This window comes from Schistocerca serialis, chromosome 8 (genome assembly GCF_023864345.2).
Source record: "Schistocerca serialis cubense isolate TAMUIC-IGC-003099 chromosome 8, iqSchSeri2.2, whole genome shotgun sequence".
Taxonomy (NCBI): Eukaryota; Metazoa; Arthropoda; class Insecta; order Orthoptera; family Acrididae; genus Schistocerca; species Schistocerca serialis.
This window is the reverse complement of record NC_064645.1, coordinates 200274898-200293638: the sequence shown is the minus strand read 5'-3', so window position 1 is coordinate 200293638 and position 18741 is coordinate 200274898. Positions and strand designations below refer to the sequence as shown.

General features: G+C 42.8%; 1 protein-coding gene across 4 annotated transcripts in view; it reads right to left on the bottom strand.

The window, feature by feature from the left end:
• The window catches only part of LOC126416283 (testis-expressed protein 2), a 301194-nt gene that overhangs the window by 162598 nt on the left and 119855 nt on the right, over positions 1-18741 (bottom strand). For all 4 annotated transcript variants that reach the window (XM_050083929.1, XM_050083932.1, XM_050083930.1 and 1 more), the window contains one exon: positions 14726-14964. In XM_050083929.1, coding sequence (XP_049939886.1) covers positions 14726-14964 — 239 coding nt within the window. The remainder of the gene's footprint in view (positions 1-14725; positions 14965-18741) is intronic.

Genomic DNA, 18741 nt, shown 5'->3' with positions numbered 1-18741 from the left:
GCAAAGGATCAGAAGTTTTGAAGCAGTTGTTGTCCAGGGTGTGGAAATCCTGGATAGTGCTGCAAAGACAAAATGCAGGAGGGTTATCAGCAGAGCATGCAACGAGGACTGGGCCGCCCACTGGCAGACGGAGATAGGCCTGGGGGCCAGATAGTGCCCCTGTGAGAGGTGTGGAGTCACTGATGGCCATTGAGTGGTAGCAGCAGGGATGTTGGAGGCGCTGGGAGACAGGGCTTAACCAAATGTAATGCCAGGAACAAGGTGATGCAGATGACAGACATGGTGTCATGAACAGCAGTCACAGGCTGTGAGAGCATATAGGAAAGTTGGGTGTGGTAGATGGCATGAGGACAGGGGGAGCATGGTAGGTCTGTGTTAATGGTGGCATCTGTGTTAATGGTGGCAGAAGCTCTGAGGGTAAAGTGGTACCATGAAAAGGAATGGAAAGAGGAAACAGAGAGGGGAGAACAGAGTGGTGAAAAAGTCGTCGCCAAATGAGGCGTGCACGAGGACATCGGAAGAAGTTGGATAGACACCACAGGGTTGTGGGAAGCTCAACGCCGCTGCATTACAGGGGTACAAGAGAAACATGGGCTAAAGAATGGCCCAGGTCAACAGAAAGTTCGTCGTCACAGTGTGAATTGCAGCATTTGAACCACTGGCTGGAGGGAGACCAGAGGTGGCGAAAAGGGCATTGCTGCAGCATGCGCAGTAGTGAGGAAAGAATCTACATTACAGAGATGGATGTGTATACCCACAAGAAGAAACACACAGTGCTATGCTGTCCTCAAAAGACATGGCTACTTCACCTTGAAGCAGCGGTGCATATTGGTGGGCAGCATAGTGCTCAACGATGGGAGAATAGCATTGGGTTTAGCTGTAGTGGTGCCAGAGGATGATAGTATGACTGTGGACTGACAGTAGTGAAAATGTATTGCCACACTGCAAAGGGCATCTGGCTGTGGCGGTACCAAGGTGATGGTACAGAAAGTGACCAGCCTCGGGTGCGACTGACAAAGAGCCATGGCTGGGCAGCAGCTGAGTCATTGTGCAGAGTGCAAAGAGCTGGCCATGTCTGCGGCACTGTGGGCACAGCATCAAGTGCGGCAGGAAGGAGTGAAAGCGGCAACCTCAGTGCTGGATGAGATGGTGCACCGCCCTTGTGAGGGAGGCTGCCCATGGGTGCATCGCCATGACAAAGGTGCAGGACAGAAGCAGCACTGTGCTTGTGGCTAGAGCGGACAGTGAGTGGGCAGCAGGTGAGGTCAGGTTCAGTGAAAACAGAGTGGTGTTGGAGGGGCCACACGATGTATCTTGGGTTGTGCCGCTCTCTTGAGGAAGGTTGACCATGGCTGATTCTCCATTGTGAAGGAGCGAAATGGCAGGACAGCATCAGGCATGGTAGAAGGGTGGGGATGTGACAGCTGGTCAGGACAACAATGGTCGCTGGCTCCTGAGGCTAGCAGCATGTGGACTTCAATCCTGTTTCCACAGGATGTCTAGATGACACCAACCTTGGGAGAATGGATGACCACCGCTGCAACGTGCGAAACATAAGTCAGACATGGATGGAGGTGGGCAGCAGGTAGGCTATGGTTGAGTTAGGACACAATGTTGACAGATAGTAGCCTTGTCTCCAGCCTGGAACCTGGCAGAACCACCCTTGAGAGGAGGATTGACCATGGCTACAGGAATGTCGGGCACACTGGGAGATAGGTGGAGAGCAGGTTATGGACGAGACGAGGATATGACGCTGGAGCCAGTTAAGTCACTAGAGCCAGGAGGACGTACTTCTGCTACGTATGATGTAGGGTCAGCGGACACATGGACACCAGCTACCCATGAAGAACTGTCCCAATGACTATGTTTCCCCACAGACAGTTACATCAGTGATAAACCCTCCCATGTGACATTGTTTCATAACTGGCAGTGACATCCAGAAACATAAAGGGAATAGTAAACTACACATGGTGATCCACGTACACATAGTTCGCAAAAATGCAAAAAATGCTCAAACAGCTTGAAGTCGTTCACATGAAACAGTATCCAAAATGTACAATGAAGGAATGTCTACCTTAATGGGACAAGAACGAAGCAGAGATCAAGTTTCCATCCTTATCACCATTGTTGAATCCACTGTGGGTGATGCACACTTCAGTGAGTGGTGATTCCCAGGTTGAAATTAAGAACAATTTTACTCATAGCACAAGTTCACAATAAAGTGTGGTTTGGGATAACAACTAAGCTTGTGCGTGATCACATAAGAGTAACAGAAACAAAGTTCACTGGTGTAATACCACTCCAGGTGGGGAGTCTTATGCTGAATAGCTGCTGGAGAAAAAGCCCTAAGGGACACACAGTGCAGCATACCGTGAAACAGTAGGGAAACAGTGCAGTGTAGGTGTGAGCACCTGAGCTTGGCCTTGTCGAGTTCCAACTGATGGGCTATATGGTATAGCCAGCTCCTGATTCAAAACTGACAGGAACTGAATGCTGCCATTGGAGGTTGCACTCCACTTTAAATATCCAGCAAGCGGAAGGATTTTCGCGACCACATGATGTGTGGAAGGTACTTGTTTCCTTGATAGCAGCGCCACTATTTTCCTGATGTGCATGCTGCTTGGAAGCATGGCTGGTGCCACCTGTAACAGATAGTGTATCATATTCAGAACACATGATGCTCTTGTGATATTTGTAACTAGCCCCCACGAGAAGGGATGCCTGTGGACCAAGGATAGGCAAACCCATAGAGTGAATATGTTCCACTGGATGAGCAATGTACGAGGCCTTTGGCCTATATACTTCTGGGCACCACACTGACTGAGATGTGTGTGACATTACGGAATTAAAATAATCGACTAGGAAAGCTGTAGCTCTGTAAATGGTGCACAGGACAAGACACGCTGCAAAACCATGTTGAATGCTTTCTATGAAGACTACTCAGAATATATAGTTTGGAAGCCATTCATAGTGGAAATATACACTCACAATCAGAAAAAGCAGAACACCTTGAATTACTAAAAATAGGATGTTCATATTCACGGGACATGTCCATTAGTATGTTATGCAGAAATAATTAGCATTTGAAACATGTCAGGCCCCAGATTCAATGTCAACATCAATACTGCAGTGCAACACCACCTACCAATAAAATGTGCCTGTGGCTCTCATTGTCACTATAAACTGAAAAGATAATGGACTGGTTAGTTTGTTGGTTGTTGGGAGGGGACCAAATAGCGAGGTCATCAGTCCCATTGGATTAGGGAAGGATGGGGAAGGAAGTCAGTCATGTCCCTTCAAAGGAACCATCCCAACATTTACCTGAAGCGATTTAGGGAAATTATGGGAAACCTAAATCAAGATCACAGAAAGCCGTAGAACACGAGATGGCTCAGGTTGTACCACACAGACTACCCCTCGAGAAGCTCAACACCTCATCCAAATGGAGTTCCAGGACAGATCTGCATCTTCCTTGGTTCTGGAACACAGTGGAACAGCGTAACATATCATACACCATCAGGGGCGACAAGTCAGTTGCTGTTCATTATCACATGTGTTACGAGCATGTCATCCACTTCTCCAGCGACCTTCGATGAATGTGCAGAAGGACGTCACAGGGGACAGGAATGACATCAGATAGTGTTTCTGGACAAATCCACGTTCTGTTTGTTTTAAAATGATGACCATATTTTGGTTCGCTACAGACAGGAGGAGTGGTATCACAGTGACTGCATTCACAGAAGACATTTAGCACCAACTCCAGGCCTTATGGTGTGGGGTGCTATTGGGTACAACCACAAATCACAGTTAGTGCATGTCCAGGACACAGTGACCAATGTGACCTATATGAATGACATCCTGCAACACATAGCCATAACATTTCTCCACAAAATCCCAGATGCCATTTTTCAGCAAGACAATGCATGATCATACATTGCTGAATGAACACGAGCCTTCTTGATGTCACAGGATGTTAGCCTTTTGCTCTGGATTGTCAGATCACCAGACTTGCTGTCAATCGAAAATGTGCGGGATACGGTGAAACGACAGGTGCAGCACTGTGACCCAATGCCAACCAACCATACATGAACTCCATAATCAGATGAATGCAGCACGGATGGCTACACGACACACCTTATACGCATTGATGCCATCACGCATAGAACAAGTTATCAGGGCCCTTGGTTGATCCTGTGGCTAGTAGACAAGAGGACACATGCTGAACTTAGGTGACTGAAAGGCTAATCATTTCTGCAGAACATACTAATGTATATGTCCTGTAAATATGCAGGTCTTGTCTCTAGTCATTCAAGGTGTCTATTTTTTTCTGAACATGGGTATATTACATCCAATAGCAACAAATAGACCTGACCTCTTTGAGGATATTAATACTGAAGCTGGTATCAGTGACCATGAGCCAGTTGTATCAACAACGACTACCTACGAACAATGAGCAACTAAAACAAACAAAAAGATTTACCTAATCAAAAAACTAGATAAGGTGGCAGCAGTGGCGTACCTCAAGGAAAATCTCTAAATATGTAGCTCTGGACAGTGGTATGGTATTAAGTCAAATAACAGTGGCTCAAATTTAAAGAAAAGTTGAGCAAGTACAGGATACATGAGTACAACGTAGAATAGTTCTATATAAAAACAAAGATGAAGTGACTTACCGAACGAAAGCGCTGGCAGGTCGATAGACACACAAACAAACACAAACATACACACAAAATTCTGTGTGCGAGTGTATACCTGTCCTTTTTTCCCCCTAAGGTAAGTCTTTCCGCTCCCGGGTTTGGAATGACTCCTTACCCTCTCCCTTAAAACCCACATCCTTTCATCTTTCCCTCTCCTTCCCTCTTTCCTGATGAGGCAACCGTTGGTTGCGAAAGCAGAATTTTGTGTGTATGTTTGTGTTTGTTTGTGTGTCTATCGACCTGCCAGCGCTTTCGTTCGGTAAGTCACCTCATCTTTGTTTTTATATATAATTTTTCCCACGTGGAATGTTTCCCTCTATTATATTGACATCATTAAGTAGAATAGTTCATTATGCAAGGAACCCTCGATAGTACACTGTCACTTTAGAAAAAAGCTTTTAAAGAAAGAATACCACAAAATAGTTTTAAAAAGAAGGACAGAGCTATAGATAGATGAATTCAGCATGTAACAAGTTTGGTTGTCAAAAGGACTGTGTGTGAAGACTTCAGAGATTATAATAGCAGAATCTTACTAAAAGATCTCTTACAAAACCCAAAGAAATTCTGTTCATATGTAAAGGCAGTCAATGACACAAAAATTAGTGTCCAAACACTCACGAATGATGCAAGTAATGACACCGGCAGTTGCAAAGCAAAAACAGAAATGTGGGAAGTGCATGGCAGAATATACCTCACATGATATGACATTTTACTGTTTCTTCCTGTTCGAACCTCACATACAGCGCTGGATGAATGACTACTTAAATGGGTCTGTGGATGCTGTAATCAGTCTAACCTTGTGTTCACAATCTCTAGAAGAGTGAAACCTCGGGGGCCAGTTCTTGAAACTATGTAAGTTTACGCGTGACAATTGATGTCTATCTACAAGGGTGTGCCAATTCAGGTTTTTCAACATTTCCATGAGACTCTCCAGTGATTCAAATAAACCTGTGACCTCTCACGCTGATCTTCTCTGTATCAATGTCACCTGTCAGGACTGCTTGGTATAGGTCTCACACACTTGAGCATTATTCTGAGATGGGTTGCATGACAAATTTGTAAGCAGACTGCATTCTAGACTGACTGTATTTTCCCTGTGTCACGTCAATGAACCAAAGTCTGCTACCTATCTTATCTAAGTCTGAAGTGAACATTAATTTCACATCCCTACCAGATGTTACACCCAGGTTCAAAAATGGTGCAAATGGCTCTGAGCACTATGGGACTTAACATCTGTGGTCATCAGTCCCCTAGAACTTAGAACTACTTAAACCTAACTAACCTAAGGACATCACACACATCCATGCCCGAGGCAGGATTCGAACCTGCGACCATAGCGGTCACGCGGTTCCAGACTGACGCGTCTAGAACCGCACGGCCACACCGGCCGGCTACACCCAGGTAATTGTACGAGTTGACTGATTCCAACTGTGACTCACTGATAATTGTACTCATTTGATGGCTGGCGCATTGTGGGTAGGCTGCCACAGCACACATGATCTCATTGTCCATACACATCCAAAACACGTGATGGTGGGCCAGCAATGTTGTATGAGAAACATCCCAATGGTCCAGGTGGAGGAGGAGTATGACATTGTCCTGCATTGCAGACGGGATCACATAGCCAACAGTGACACTTGAAGACTGAGAGGCATCTTGTCACATGCATAATTTTACATTTCTGATCATTTAAAACATGTCCTCAATTTCTGGCCAATATGAAATTTTATTACGAGCTGACTGAATATTTCTTAGGTTCTTTTGGACAGTAGTTCAGTTGTAGATAATTGTTAATCTGCAAAAAATCTGAGGTTGTGATTAATATTGTTTACCAGGTAATTAATATACATTATGGATGGCAAGAGTCCTGGTACTCTTCCCTGAGACATGTCAGAAGTTAATTCTACTTCTGTAGATGACTCACCATCCAAGTCACATGTTGTTTCATATCCTACACCACTGTCCCCCCCCCCCCCCCCCCCCCCCCAACAAAAAATAAACATTTGTATGGTACCGAGTCAAATGCTTTTCGGAAGTCCAGAAATCCAGCATCCAGCTGACTGCACTAATCCATGGCTTTCAGAATCCCGTATGAGAAAAGTGCTAGGTGGTTTTTGTTATAACCTTACAGTGTTTGCCCGTATACATAAACAGTGTACAATACAAGTGCCTCTACGGCCGGACTAGAAATGTCACCTCGCAAGATAGATGGAGCAGCAAGCACTGTGCCGAGTGTACAACACCCCAATACAAGGACAACTCACAGGGCCCTTGGCCTCACTTTTCTTTACTTGCTTATTGTAGGCTCTCTTACGAAATCGTATATTCATGTGTTCTATAGTTATGAGACTTTTTACAATTTTATACTTCATTCAGTGTTGTTATGAATCTCTTCAAGTGGAAGCAGAATCAACATTTGGTTGGTGTTACTTATGATATTAAGTCTGAACAATGTTACAACATACTTGGCAATGAGTATTCTAGTTTGTATGTTTCATTTCTTTGGTTCATATACAGCCAATATGTCAGTGGAAGAAGTTCTTCAATCTCTCTTCGAACAATAGTGAGCTCTCATTGACCAGCAGTAAGCTCTCGCCTTGGCACTAAACAATTTGGCAGCCTCATTGATGCACGACATTCCAGTGCCATTGACACAATCCCCCCATTTCCTTCATATAATGATTCTGGGGAAGATTGTGGCACATGTGAAAAATGCCTTTAGCAACATTTCCATGCTTTTGGTGTCACTGACCCCAACTTGAGTAAAGCTTTATTCTTGGTATGGATTTCTCCCTGTGTTTAGCACCTTTTGTGTCAGCTAGCTCCTCTTCTGGAATCTGCCAGTCTCTCTTTTGATGAATTGTGTTAATTGCTCACTAATTATTACTGCAAACATACTCATGTTATTGTTGATCATCCTGAGTCCCACATTGTCAAAAACGGTCATAACAGCCGTACAGAGCTCGGGCGGTGGCACTTTGTGGGCTTAGCCGTCATCACCAGTTTATTAATGAGGTCCACAAGGACTATCTGCTGATTTGATGGTCATGATGCTATATCATGCGCAGCCACTGATAGGGAAGTTTGTGAACATGCTTTACAGTGTAATAATTCCTGTACCACCCCTGTTCTGAGCATTGGTCAGTCTTTTGAAGTATCTATGGCAGCAGGAAATCAGATAGAAGCATGGTGTGTGGTAGCCATCATTGCTTCCTCTCCTCCTTGGCCGCCATCAGTTAGCTCATGGAGGAAAGACGACATTGTTGCCATGTAACTGCAGCCTCCATGCTGCTGGGGGCAGTGTTGTGCGAAGCAGCAGCAGCAGCAGGATCAACATCAAAACAGCAGCCACTTGTTCCTCTTTTGTTGTGCCCTTATTGTTTTGTCCAACATGAGCAGGCCATGTGCCCAAAGTATTGGGTGACATGGGAACATTGTATTAAAAATAAATAAATAAAAGTCATTTGCGTCTGTGTGCGACTCTCAACCTCTTTCATCAGGCATGAACATGGATGTGAACAGTGTTTCTCAGTGATAGTAGCTCCAAACAAACTCTACATTGAAGTAAATGTTATGGACAAGACATTAAAAACACAAGTGGTCATGGGTGCAGTAGTGACTTTTTTAAATTCACAAACATACGTGGATCTTGGATCATGAGCGTTGCCTGTCTCTTAGCAGTTGGTGAGATACAATAACAACAAAGACCCACAATGGAGCAGTTTTCTACATTTGTTGTGTTCAATGCACCTGTTTAACCATTGACCTTTTTAGTAGTGGATGATGCCCAAACTAAAAACTAATTTGGGTTAGATACCTTCAAATTTTTTGGTTCTCTCCTTCTGACGAAATACATCTGTTATCAGATCAGACTCCATACCGACAACTGGATGCACTCTGCTCAGAATATTCTTCCCTGTTTTTGAAGGTTTAGTGTGTGCTACCAATTTTGAGGTTCACATCACAATGAAACTGATGGCCTGCCCAGTCCCAGTAGCTTTACAGAAACACGTCAAATCGGAGCTAGATTGACTTATATCTTGGGTGTTATCTACATCTACATCTACATCTACATTTATACTCCGCAAGCCACCCAATGGTGTGTGGCGGAGGGCGCTTTATGTGCCACTGTCATTACCTCCCTTTTCTGTTCCAGTCGCGTATGGTTCGCGGGAAGAACAACTGTCTGAAAGCCTCCGTGCGCGCTCGAATCTCTCTAATTTTACATTCGTGATCTTCTTGGGAGGTATAAGTAGGGGGAAGCAATATATTTGATACCTTATCCAGAAACACACCTTCTCGAAACCTGGCGAGCAAGGTACACCGATGCAGAGCGCCTCTCTTGTAGAGTCTGCCACTTGAGTTTGCTAAACATCTCCGTAACGCTATCACGGTTACCAAATAACCCTGTGACGAAACGCGCCGCTCTTCTTTGGATCTTTTCTATCTCCTTCGTCAACCCAATCTGGTACGGATCCCACACTGATGAGCAATACTCAAGTATAGGTCGAACGAGTGTTTTGTAAGCCACCTCCTTTGTTGATGGACTACATTTTCTAAGGACTCTCCCAATGAATCTCAACCTGGTACCCGCCTTACCAACAATTAATTTTATATGATCATTCCACTTCAAATTGTTCCGCACGCATACTCCCAGATATTTTACAGAAGTAACTGCTACCAGTGTTTGTTCAGCTATCATATAATCATACAATAAAGGATCCTTCTTTCTATGTATTCGCAATACATTACATTTGTCTATGTTAAGGGTCAGTTGCCACTCCCTGCACCAAGTGCCTATCTGCTGCAGATCTTCCTGCATTTCGCTACAATTTTCTAATGCTGCAACTTCTCTGTATACTACAGCATCATCCGCGAAAAGCCGCATGGAACTTCCGACACTATCTACTAGGTCATTTATATATATATTGTGAAAAGCAATGGTCCCATAACACTCCCCTGTGGCACGCCAGAGGTTACTTTAACGTCTGTAGACGTCTCTCCATTGATAACAACATGCTGTGTTCTGTCTGCTAAAAACTCTTCAATCCAGTCACACAGCTGGTCTGATATTCCGTAGGCTCTTACTTTGTTTATCAGGCGACAGTGCGGAACTGTATCGAACGCCTTCCGGAAGTCAAGGAAAATAGCATCTACCTGAGAGCCTTTATCTAATGTTTTCTGGGTCTCATGAACAAATAAAGCGAGTTGGGTCTCACATGATCGCTGTTTCCGGAATCCATGTTGATTCCTACAGAATAGATTCTGGGTTTCCAAAAACGACATGATACACGAGCAAAAAACATGTTCTAAAATTCTACAACAGATCGACGTCAGAGATATAGGTCTATAGTTTTGCGCATCTGCTTGACGACCCTTCTTGAAGACTGGGACTACCTGTGCTCTTTTCCAATCATTTGGAACCTTCTGTTCCTCTAGAGACTTGCGGTACACGGCTGTTAGAAGGGGGCAAGTTCTTTCGCGTACTCTGTGTAGAATCGATTTGGTATCCCGTCATGTCCAGTGGACTTTCCTCTGCTGAGTGATTCCAGTTGCTTTTCTATTCCTTGGACACTTATTTCGATGTTAGCCATTTTTTCGTTTGTGCGAGGATTTAGAGAAGGAACTGCAGTGCGGTCTTCCTCTGTGAAACAGCTTTGGAAAAAGGTGTTTTAGCTTTGGAAAAAGGTGTTTAGTATTTCAGCTTTATGTGTGTCATCCTCTGTTTCAATGCCATCATCACCCCGGAGTGTCTGGATATGCTGTTTCGAGCCACTTACTGATTTAACATAAGACCAGAACTTCCTAGGATTTTCTGTCAAGTCAGTACAAAGACTTTTACTTTCAAATTCACTGAACGCTTCACGCATAGCCCTCCTTACGCTAACTTTGACATCGTTTAGCTTCTGTTTGTCTGAGAGGTTTTGGCTGCGTTTACACTTGGAGTGAAGCTCTCTCTGCTTTCGCAGTAGTTTCCTAACTTTGTTGTTGAACCACGGTGGGTTTTTCCCGTCCCTCACAGTTTACTCGGCACGTACCTGTCTAAAACGCATTTTACGATTGCCTTGAACTTTTTCCATAAACACTCAACATTGTCAGTGTCGGAACAGAAATTTTCGTTTTGATCTGTTAGGTAGTCTGAAATCTGCCTTCTATTACTCTTGCTAAACAGATAAACTTTCCTCCCTTTTTTTATATTCCTATTAACTCCCATATTCAGGGATGCTGCAACGGCCTTATGATCACTGATTCCCTGTTCTGCACTTACAGAGTCGAAAAGTTCAGGTCTGTTTGTTATCAGTAGGTCCAAGATGTTATCTCCACGAGTCGGCTCTCTGTTTAATTGCTCGAGGTAATTTTCGGATAGTGCACTCAGTATAATGTCACTCGATGCTCTGTCCCTACCACCTGTCCTAAACATCTGAGTGTCCCAGTCTATATCTGGTAAATTGAAATCTCCACCTAAGACTATAACATGCTGAGAAAATTTATGTGAAATGTATTCCAAATTTTCTCTCAGTTGTTCTGCCACTAATGCTGCTGAGTCAGGAGGTCGGTAAAAGGAGCCAACTATTAACCTAGCTCGGTTGTTGAGTGTAACCTCCACCCATAACAATTCACAGGAACTATCCACTTCTACTTCACTACAGGATAAACTACTACTAACAGCGACAAACACGCCACCACCGGTTCCATGCAATCTATCATTTCTAAACACTGTCTGTGCCTTTGTAAAAATTTCGGCAGAATTTATCTCTGGCTTCAACCAGCTTTCTGTACCTATAACGATTTCAGCTTCGGTGTTTTCTGTCAGCGCTTGAAGTTCCGGTACTTTACCAATGCAGCTTCGACAGTTTACAATTACAATACCGATTGCTGCTTGGCCCCCGCATGTCCTGACTTTGCCCCGCACCCTTTGAGGCTGTTGCACTTTCTGTACTTGCCCGAGGCCATCTAACCTAAAAAACCGCCCAGTCCACGCCACACAACCCCTGCTACCCGTGTAGCCACTTGTTGCGTGTAGTGGACTCCTGACCTATTCAGCGGAACCCAAAACCCCACCACCCTATGGCGCAAGTCGAGGAATCTGCAGCCCACACGGTCGCAGAACCGTCTCAGTCTCTGATTCAGACCCTCCACTCGACTCTGTACCAAAGGTCCGCAGTCAGTCCTGTCGACAATGCTGCAGATGGTGAGCTCTGCTTTCATCCTGCTAGCGAGACTGGCAGTCTTCACCAAATCAGATAGCCGCCGAAAGCCAGAGAGGATTTCCTCCAATCCATAGCGACACACATCATTGGTGCCAACATGAGCGACCACCTGCAGATGGGTGCACCCTGTACCCTTCATGGCATCCAGAAGGACCCTTTCCACATCTGGATTGACTCCCCCCGGTATGCACATGGAGTGCACATTGGTTTTCTTCCCCTCTCTTGCTGCCATATCCCTAAGAGGCCCCATTACGCGCCTGACGTTGGAGCTCCCAACTACCAGTAAGCCCACCCTCTGCGACCGCCCGGATCTTTCAGACTGAGGGGCAATCTCTGGAACAGGACAAGCAGCCATGTCCGGCTGAAGATCAGTATCAGCCTGAGACAGAGCCTGAAACCGGTTCGTCAGACAAACTGGAGAGGCCTTCCGTTCAGCCCTCCGGAACGTCTTTCGCCCCCTGCCACACCTCGCCTTGCTCCTCTAATGAATGGTCTACTCCCTGCTAATCATCAAAAAACTTAATGGAACCTTCAGCCCTGTAGTGATTTCAAATGTCTGTAAAATCTCAGTCTATGACAGATAACCTATTCCTTACCCCGTCTAGGTGACCTCTTAGCACGGATTTCTGGGGACCAATATGTTTCCAAAATAGGCTTGTCAGAAGTTTATATACAACAGCCTCTGGACAGTGATTCCATAGATGGCCTCATAAAGAGTACCACCTTCGGGTTATATCAATACCAGCAAATGACTTTTGGCATGCCTACTGCACCTGCCGTTTTCCAACAATTTCTGGAGCAATTCATGGTTCCTTGCTGTGGTGCAATATTAACTACTGTGGTATCTGGTTCCTTAACAGATGAACATTTGTGGAACCTTAGTGCCTTGGTCACGGTGCTATAGGCCATTGGATCCTCTGTGTAATTATTAAGCTCACTGCCACTGCCTCTCAGTCTTCAAGTGTCACTGTTGGCTATGTGATCCCATCTGCAATGCAGTACAATGTCATACTCCTCCTCCACATGGACCATTGGAATGTTTCTCATACAACATTGCTGGCCCACCATCACGTGTTTTGGACATGTATGGACAATGACATCATGGGTGTTGTGGCAGCCTACCCACAATGCGCCACCCATCAAGCGGCACCATATGCCTCTCTTCCACTGAGACCTGTCCCCAGTGCCTATAGGTGTGTATTCATGCTCATTTTGCAAGACTGTTCCCCAACTCCTTTTGGCTTGCAATACTTGATGCTTTCTCAAAATTTCCTTAGGTGGTTCATTGCCTGCCAATGTCTATGGTGGCTATACTCTTGGCCTTCTAAAGTTTTTTTCCTCAGAAGGATTGCCATATATGCTTGTGGCTGGCAGTAGCCCACAATTTGTGTCTCAGCATTTTTGTACAAAGAGGGGCATCCACCATGTTATGGCCTCTCTTTCATCCCCATTCAAAACCCAGATGAAAATATATATCACTCAACCTTTTCCTGAGGAAGTCCTTGAAAGGTTCTTGAGTTTATATAGCTTCACTGGAGTGGCAACCATAGTCAGCCGGACCTGCTTCACAGCTGCACGCCCCGTACGCTGCTTCATCTTCTCTGGCCAATGCCCAGCCACCCCCAACACTCACCTTGCAGCAATTCGACCCGGGCTCCACCATCTCGGCCTACAGATTTGGCTGGAGCTCTAAGCAGATACCAGTGGTCATCAACTGCTGCCCAGGCAGCTGTCTCTGCATTGTACACACCTACAATGGGTTGGTGTCACGACACTATGACTACCTTCATCCACCTGTGACAATCCTCCACTCCTCCAGTTCTGGTTGCTGCTCACCGGACAAAGTAGTCATCATCAGACTTCCCCCATCTCCACAGCCATGCCACCATCTTCTCTACTGCTTCTATCACTAAGTATCTGCCCGCATGTGGACACAGATACAGGTAGGCAGTAGTGCGTGGTGTCCTGATGAACACTCACCAGTCGACGTGCAGGCAGGGAAATCAGGACACGCTCAGTGTAAAGACACTTCAGTTATCAAGATATTAGCAGTAAATTTTCAGAGTGTTCGGAATAAAGTTCCTGAATTTACTGCCCTCCAGGAAGCATGTGGCGCACAAATTATTCTGGGGATTGAGACCTGGCTGAGCCCTGAGATAGGAAGTTCTGAAATATTTAGTGAGAGTTGGAACGTGTTTATTATTGGGAAAAACTAGGGTACACAAAATACCTTGCAAAAGTAGCATGGCTTATGTACATCACACCGTTTGTACCATGAAAGAATGCTGCATAGAACATCAACACTAGTCTCACCTTTTGCCAGCTATGGAGTCTGATTAAGCTGGACAAAAGCTATCAATTTTATAATGCAAGGAATTCATTATTTCCTTGACTTGCTCTCAGTGAAAACAATAGAGCATGTAATGGGCTGTGGCCAATCGTGATCCATTGGATACCCAAGTTTCGCATTTCTGCCCTTGAGGGCACCGCTTGTTGGTAGTCCGGTCAATCTTGAAATTACAATCATGAAACATGCACAAAAAGCATACAGTGTGATAATAGATTTTATGACACTGGCAGCCAATGTCAGTCATCGAGTCACCATTTTATGTCTGGCAGGTGAGCAGATAAAGTGCCATAAGAAGTAGAAAATAATGACCAACTGCATTACCTAAACACTACTGAGTTCCCACTTCTATTCTTCTCCACTTTCACAGATATTACTTTACTTTAAATTTGGAAATTGTGCATGCACGACTTTATACACTGTCAAGGTTTATTAAATTAACTTTAATTTTAGTTAATATCTTCCGTTACCTCTTTCGTGCAAGACCTTCTGGAAGCAATTTGACTTCACAACCAGCAATGCTGTAAATACGTTGATGGCTGAAACGGAGTCTGTGCCGTCGCTCATTCCACGTGGCGCGCTTTGGGATACGAGCCCTTGGGTGTGATATGCGCAGTGTATCACCTTCCAAACGAACGTATACTGTTTGTGTTTCTGAGATGTGATAAGTTGAAGGATCATAAACACCTGGGTATTCATTTATCCAGCCCTGAAAATTTAAAAGATTGTCACAAAACGGTCACAAGTCTTAAAATTTAAAGTCAGCTGCCAAGGCAAAAATATGAGCTGTAATTTAATAACATTTGTGACAGAAGCAGAGTAAATAAAAAGGACAAATGAAGTTGGGATATAAAGGCAACATTAAAAAAAAAAACAATAGAATCTCCAGACAGGAATAGCAACAATGTAGGGAAAGAGAGATTGCTACTTACCGTAAAGAAGGCATATTAAGTTACAGACAGGCACAATTAAAAGATACTTACATAAAGCTTTTGGTCGAAGCCTTCATCAGCAAAAGAGAACCACACACCATTCATACACACAAGCAAGTGCATCTAAAGCATCTCAGGCCGGAATGCATCTCAAACTGCATTCTAGCCCGCAATGCTGGAGTTGGCAGTCAAGTGTGCATGAGGTGTGCTTGCTGTTTGTGTATATGAATGGTATGTGTTTTTCTTTTACTGAAGAAGGCTATGGCCAAAAGCCTTATGTAAGTGTCTTTTAATTGTACCTGTCTGCAATTTAATGTGTCTCCTTTACAGCAAGTACTGCCCCAGTACAGTTCATCAGCACTAAAAAGGTGTCTGTCTTATCCTACAATGTCAACAATTTAAAAAGATCTTATGAACTTCTAGCTTTCTGAAAGCTTTTGTTTTGGGAAAAACAGGAAACATGAAATGAAGTAAAGATACTGCAACACAATAAAAACAATTGGAAACACACAATCAAGAAAAATAAAATGATTCAGAAGTAACAGAAGACTAACAACTAATATCCATATAATTTTAAAAGAATAGAAATGGAATCAAAGTACAGGTAGCAGTAAGATAGGAAAAAGAAATGGGTGCTTAAAAATGAGCAAATATAAAAACTACAATAATTATTATAAATATTTAAAATAAAACAATCACAGAAAACATTTAAAAAGGAGACAAATACTGATACATTAAGAGAGAATGACAACATAGATTGTACACTGAGAAGACGAAGAAGTCCATTAAAGAAAACAGACAAGCAGAAAAGGAAGGCAAACCATAAAAGAAAAGCCAATGACCTGTTTGAGAGTCACCTACTATTTTCAATAGATGGGAATCACTTGTGCTAGTAGGGGCAATTCCTGTGAGATTTTTTTTTTTTTTTATTTTATTTTTTTTTATTTATTTCTTGTTCCGTAGATCCAGTTAGTGAGTCAATCACAAGGATATGGGACGTGTCAAATTGTACAGGTTACAATTTAAACTTACAATAAATACAAGGGCAATTCAATGGCAAATTGTACATATTTTAAGTAAGACATACTATAAATACAGTAACAGATACAATGTCAGCTAGATAACATAACAACCATTTAACAGAAAAAGAAGTTTCAAATAAAGGTTAAAGATAAGAGCACAAAGTTAAATCAGATATTAGGCCTACAAGAGTAAATACATGTACAGCCAATCTGTTGTTACAAAAAGTGTGCTAATGTCCAAATGCACAATAAAATCAATTGAACTACTTCTAGACACAATAAGTTTAGTGATGGTATACATTTTCTTTCAGATATTCATCCACAGTATAATATGAACACATTTGATATGTAGTGGTAGAGCATTGAACAGCTTAATGCTGGAGTAGTAAACTCCTTTTTGTACCAGAGTGAGACGTTTCATTTCGAAATGTAGATTGTCTTTGTTTCTGGTGTTATAACCATGGAATTTACTGTTGTCTTGGTAGATGGAATAATTTTTGCACACAAAGGTCAGCAAGGAAAAAATATACTGTGAGGCAGTTGTTAGGATACCTATCTTCCGAACCAAGTGCCTGCAAGAGTGTCTTTGATGGACCCCACACATTATTCTGATTGCTTTTTTTTGGATGGTGAAAACTTTTTTTGCAAGTGGCTGGTTCCCCCAGAATATGATAGCATATGACATCAATGAGTGGAAGTAGCCAAAGTAGGCAACCTTAATAGTGTCAACTTCAGCCACTGAAGAATTACCCGTAATGCAAATGTTGCCGAGCTAAGTTTTTTACATAGATGAAGAATGTGAACTGACCAATTACATTTACTGTCTATGTAAGCACCCAGGAATTTTGTATCTTCAACTTTCTGTATTGGTTGATCTCTACATTTTATGTTAATTTGATCAGGATTACTTTGTGATGTATGGAACCTCATGTAATGAGTTTTATCTGCATTGAGTGAGAGACCATTTGAAGAGAACCAATTTAAGATGTCATTAAAAACAGTATTTGTAGTTTGTTCAAGATCATGATCAATCAAATCGTCAATTAGAATTGTGGTATCATCGGCAAACAGGGTAAATTTGCTGTTTGTCTCATAACAAAGAGGAAGATCATTAATAAAGATGAGGAAAAGCAGTGGGCCGAAAACGGAGCCTTGAGGCACACCACATGTTATCGTGCCCCATTCAGATGAAGCAGGTTCTTCAGAAGAGCCATTTAGCATTACAGTCTGCTTCCGATCCTGTAGATATGATTGTAGCCACAAGCCAACAGTACCACCTAAACCATAGTATTCTGCCTTTTTCCAAAGAATTTGGTGGTTTACACAGTCAAAGGCTTTCGTAAGATCACAAAAAATACCCACTGGAGACATTTTTTTGTTAATGGCTTCCAAAACTTGGTTGCTGAAAGAGAATATTGCCTGTTCAGTACAAAGACCGGCACGAAAACCAAACTGATTTTTGCTTAAGATACTGTGGAAGGTGAGATGGTCTACAATCCTCCTGTGCATGAGTTTTTCTAGAATTTTCGAGAAGGTAGTTAATAGGGATATTGGGCGATAGTTTGTAACAATGCTTCTATCACCTTTTTTAAAGAGAGGAATCACTACAGTCAACTTAAGTCTGTCAGGGACAATCCCATCTTGTAGGGATGCATTGTATATGTTGCATAAGATGGGACTAACAAATTTATAACAGTGTTTCAGTATTTTACTAGAAATATTATCCACACCAGCAGAATTTTTATTTTTTAATGATCTAATTACTCTTATGACTTCGCTTACAGTAACTGGAGCTAAGGATAACTGTGGGATTCTGTTGCTAATAGCTTTCTGTAGGAGGGACAATGATTCTTCCATAGAACCATTACAGCCTGTCTTCTCTGCTGCTCTCAAAAAGTGGTTATTAAATATTTCTGCAACCAACTCAGGTTTCTTTATGATACTGTCCCCTGTTTTAATCTCTACCTGAGACATGTTTCCTGTTGTCCTGCCAGTTTCCCTCTTTATTACATTCCATATAGTTTTAATTTTATTTTCTGAGCTTTCAATTTCTGATTTTATGCACATGCTTTTAGATTTATTTATAACCTTCTTGAGAATGCTACAGTAAAGTTTGTAGTGTTGTCGTTTCTTTGGATCATTACAAGTCCTGAGAGAACTGTATAACATCCTCTTTGTTCTACAAGATGTTATTATCCCTGTAGTGATCCAAGACTTCTTGGCATTGGCTATATGACTATTTCTAACTACTTTTTTGGGAAAGATGGACTCAAATACAGACATGAATTCATTTAAAAATTAATTGTACTTTTTGTTTACATCTGTTTCCCTATAAACTGGGCTCCAATCTATCTCTTTTAGGCTATCATTGAATTTTTTAAGGCCCTGTTCATTTATTATCCTAAAAGATTTCCAAGAATGCTCGGAACTGTTGCACACACTGATGTAATTGAGCCTAAGCAATTGACCACCATGATCAGAAAGGCCAAGGATTGGATGCACAGTGATCTCATTGCATTTAGACTTGTCTAT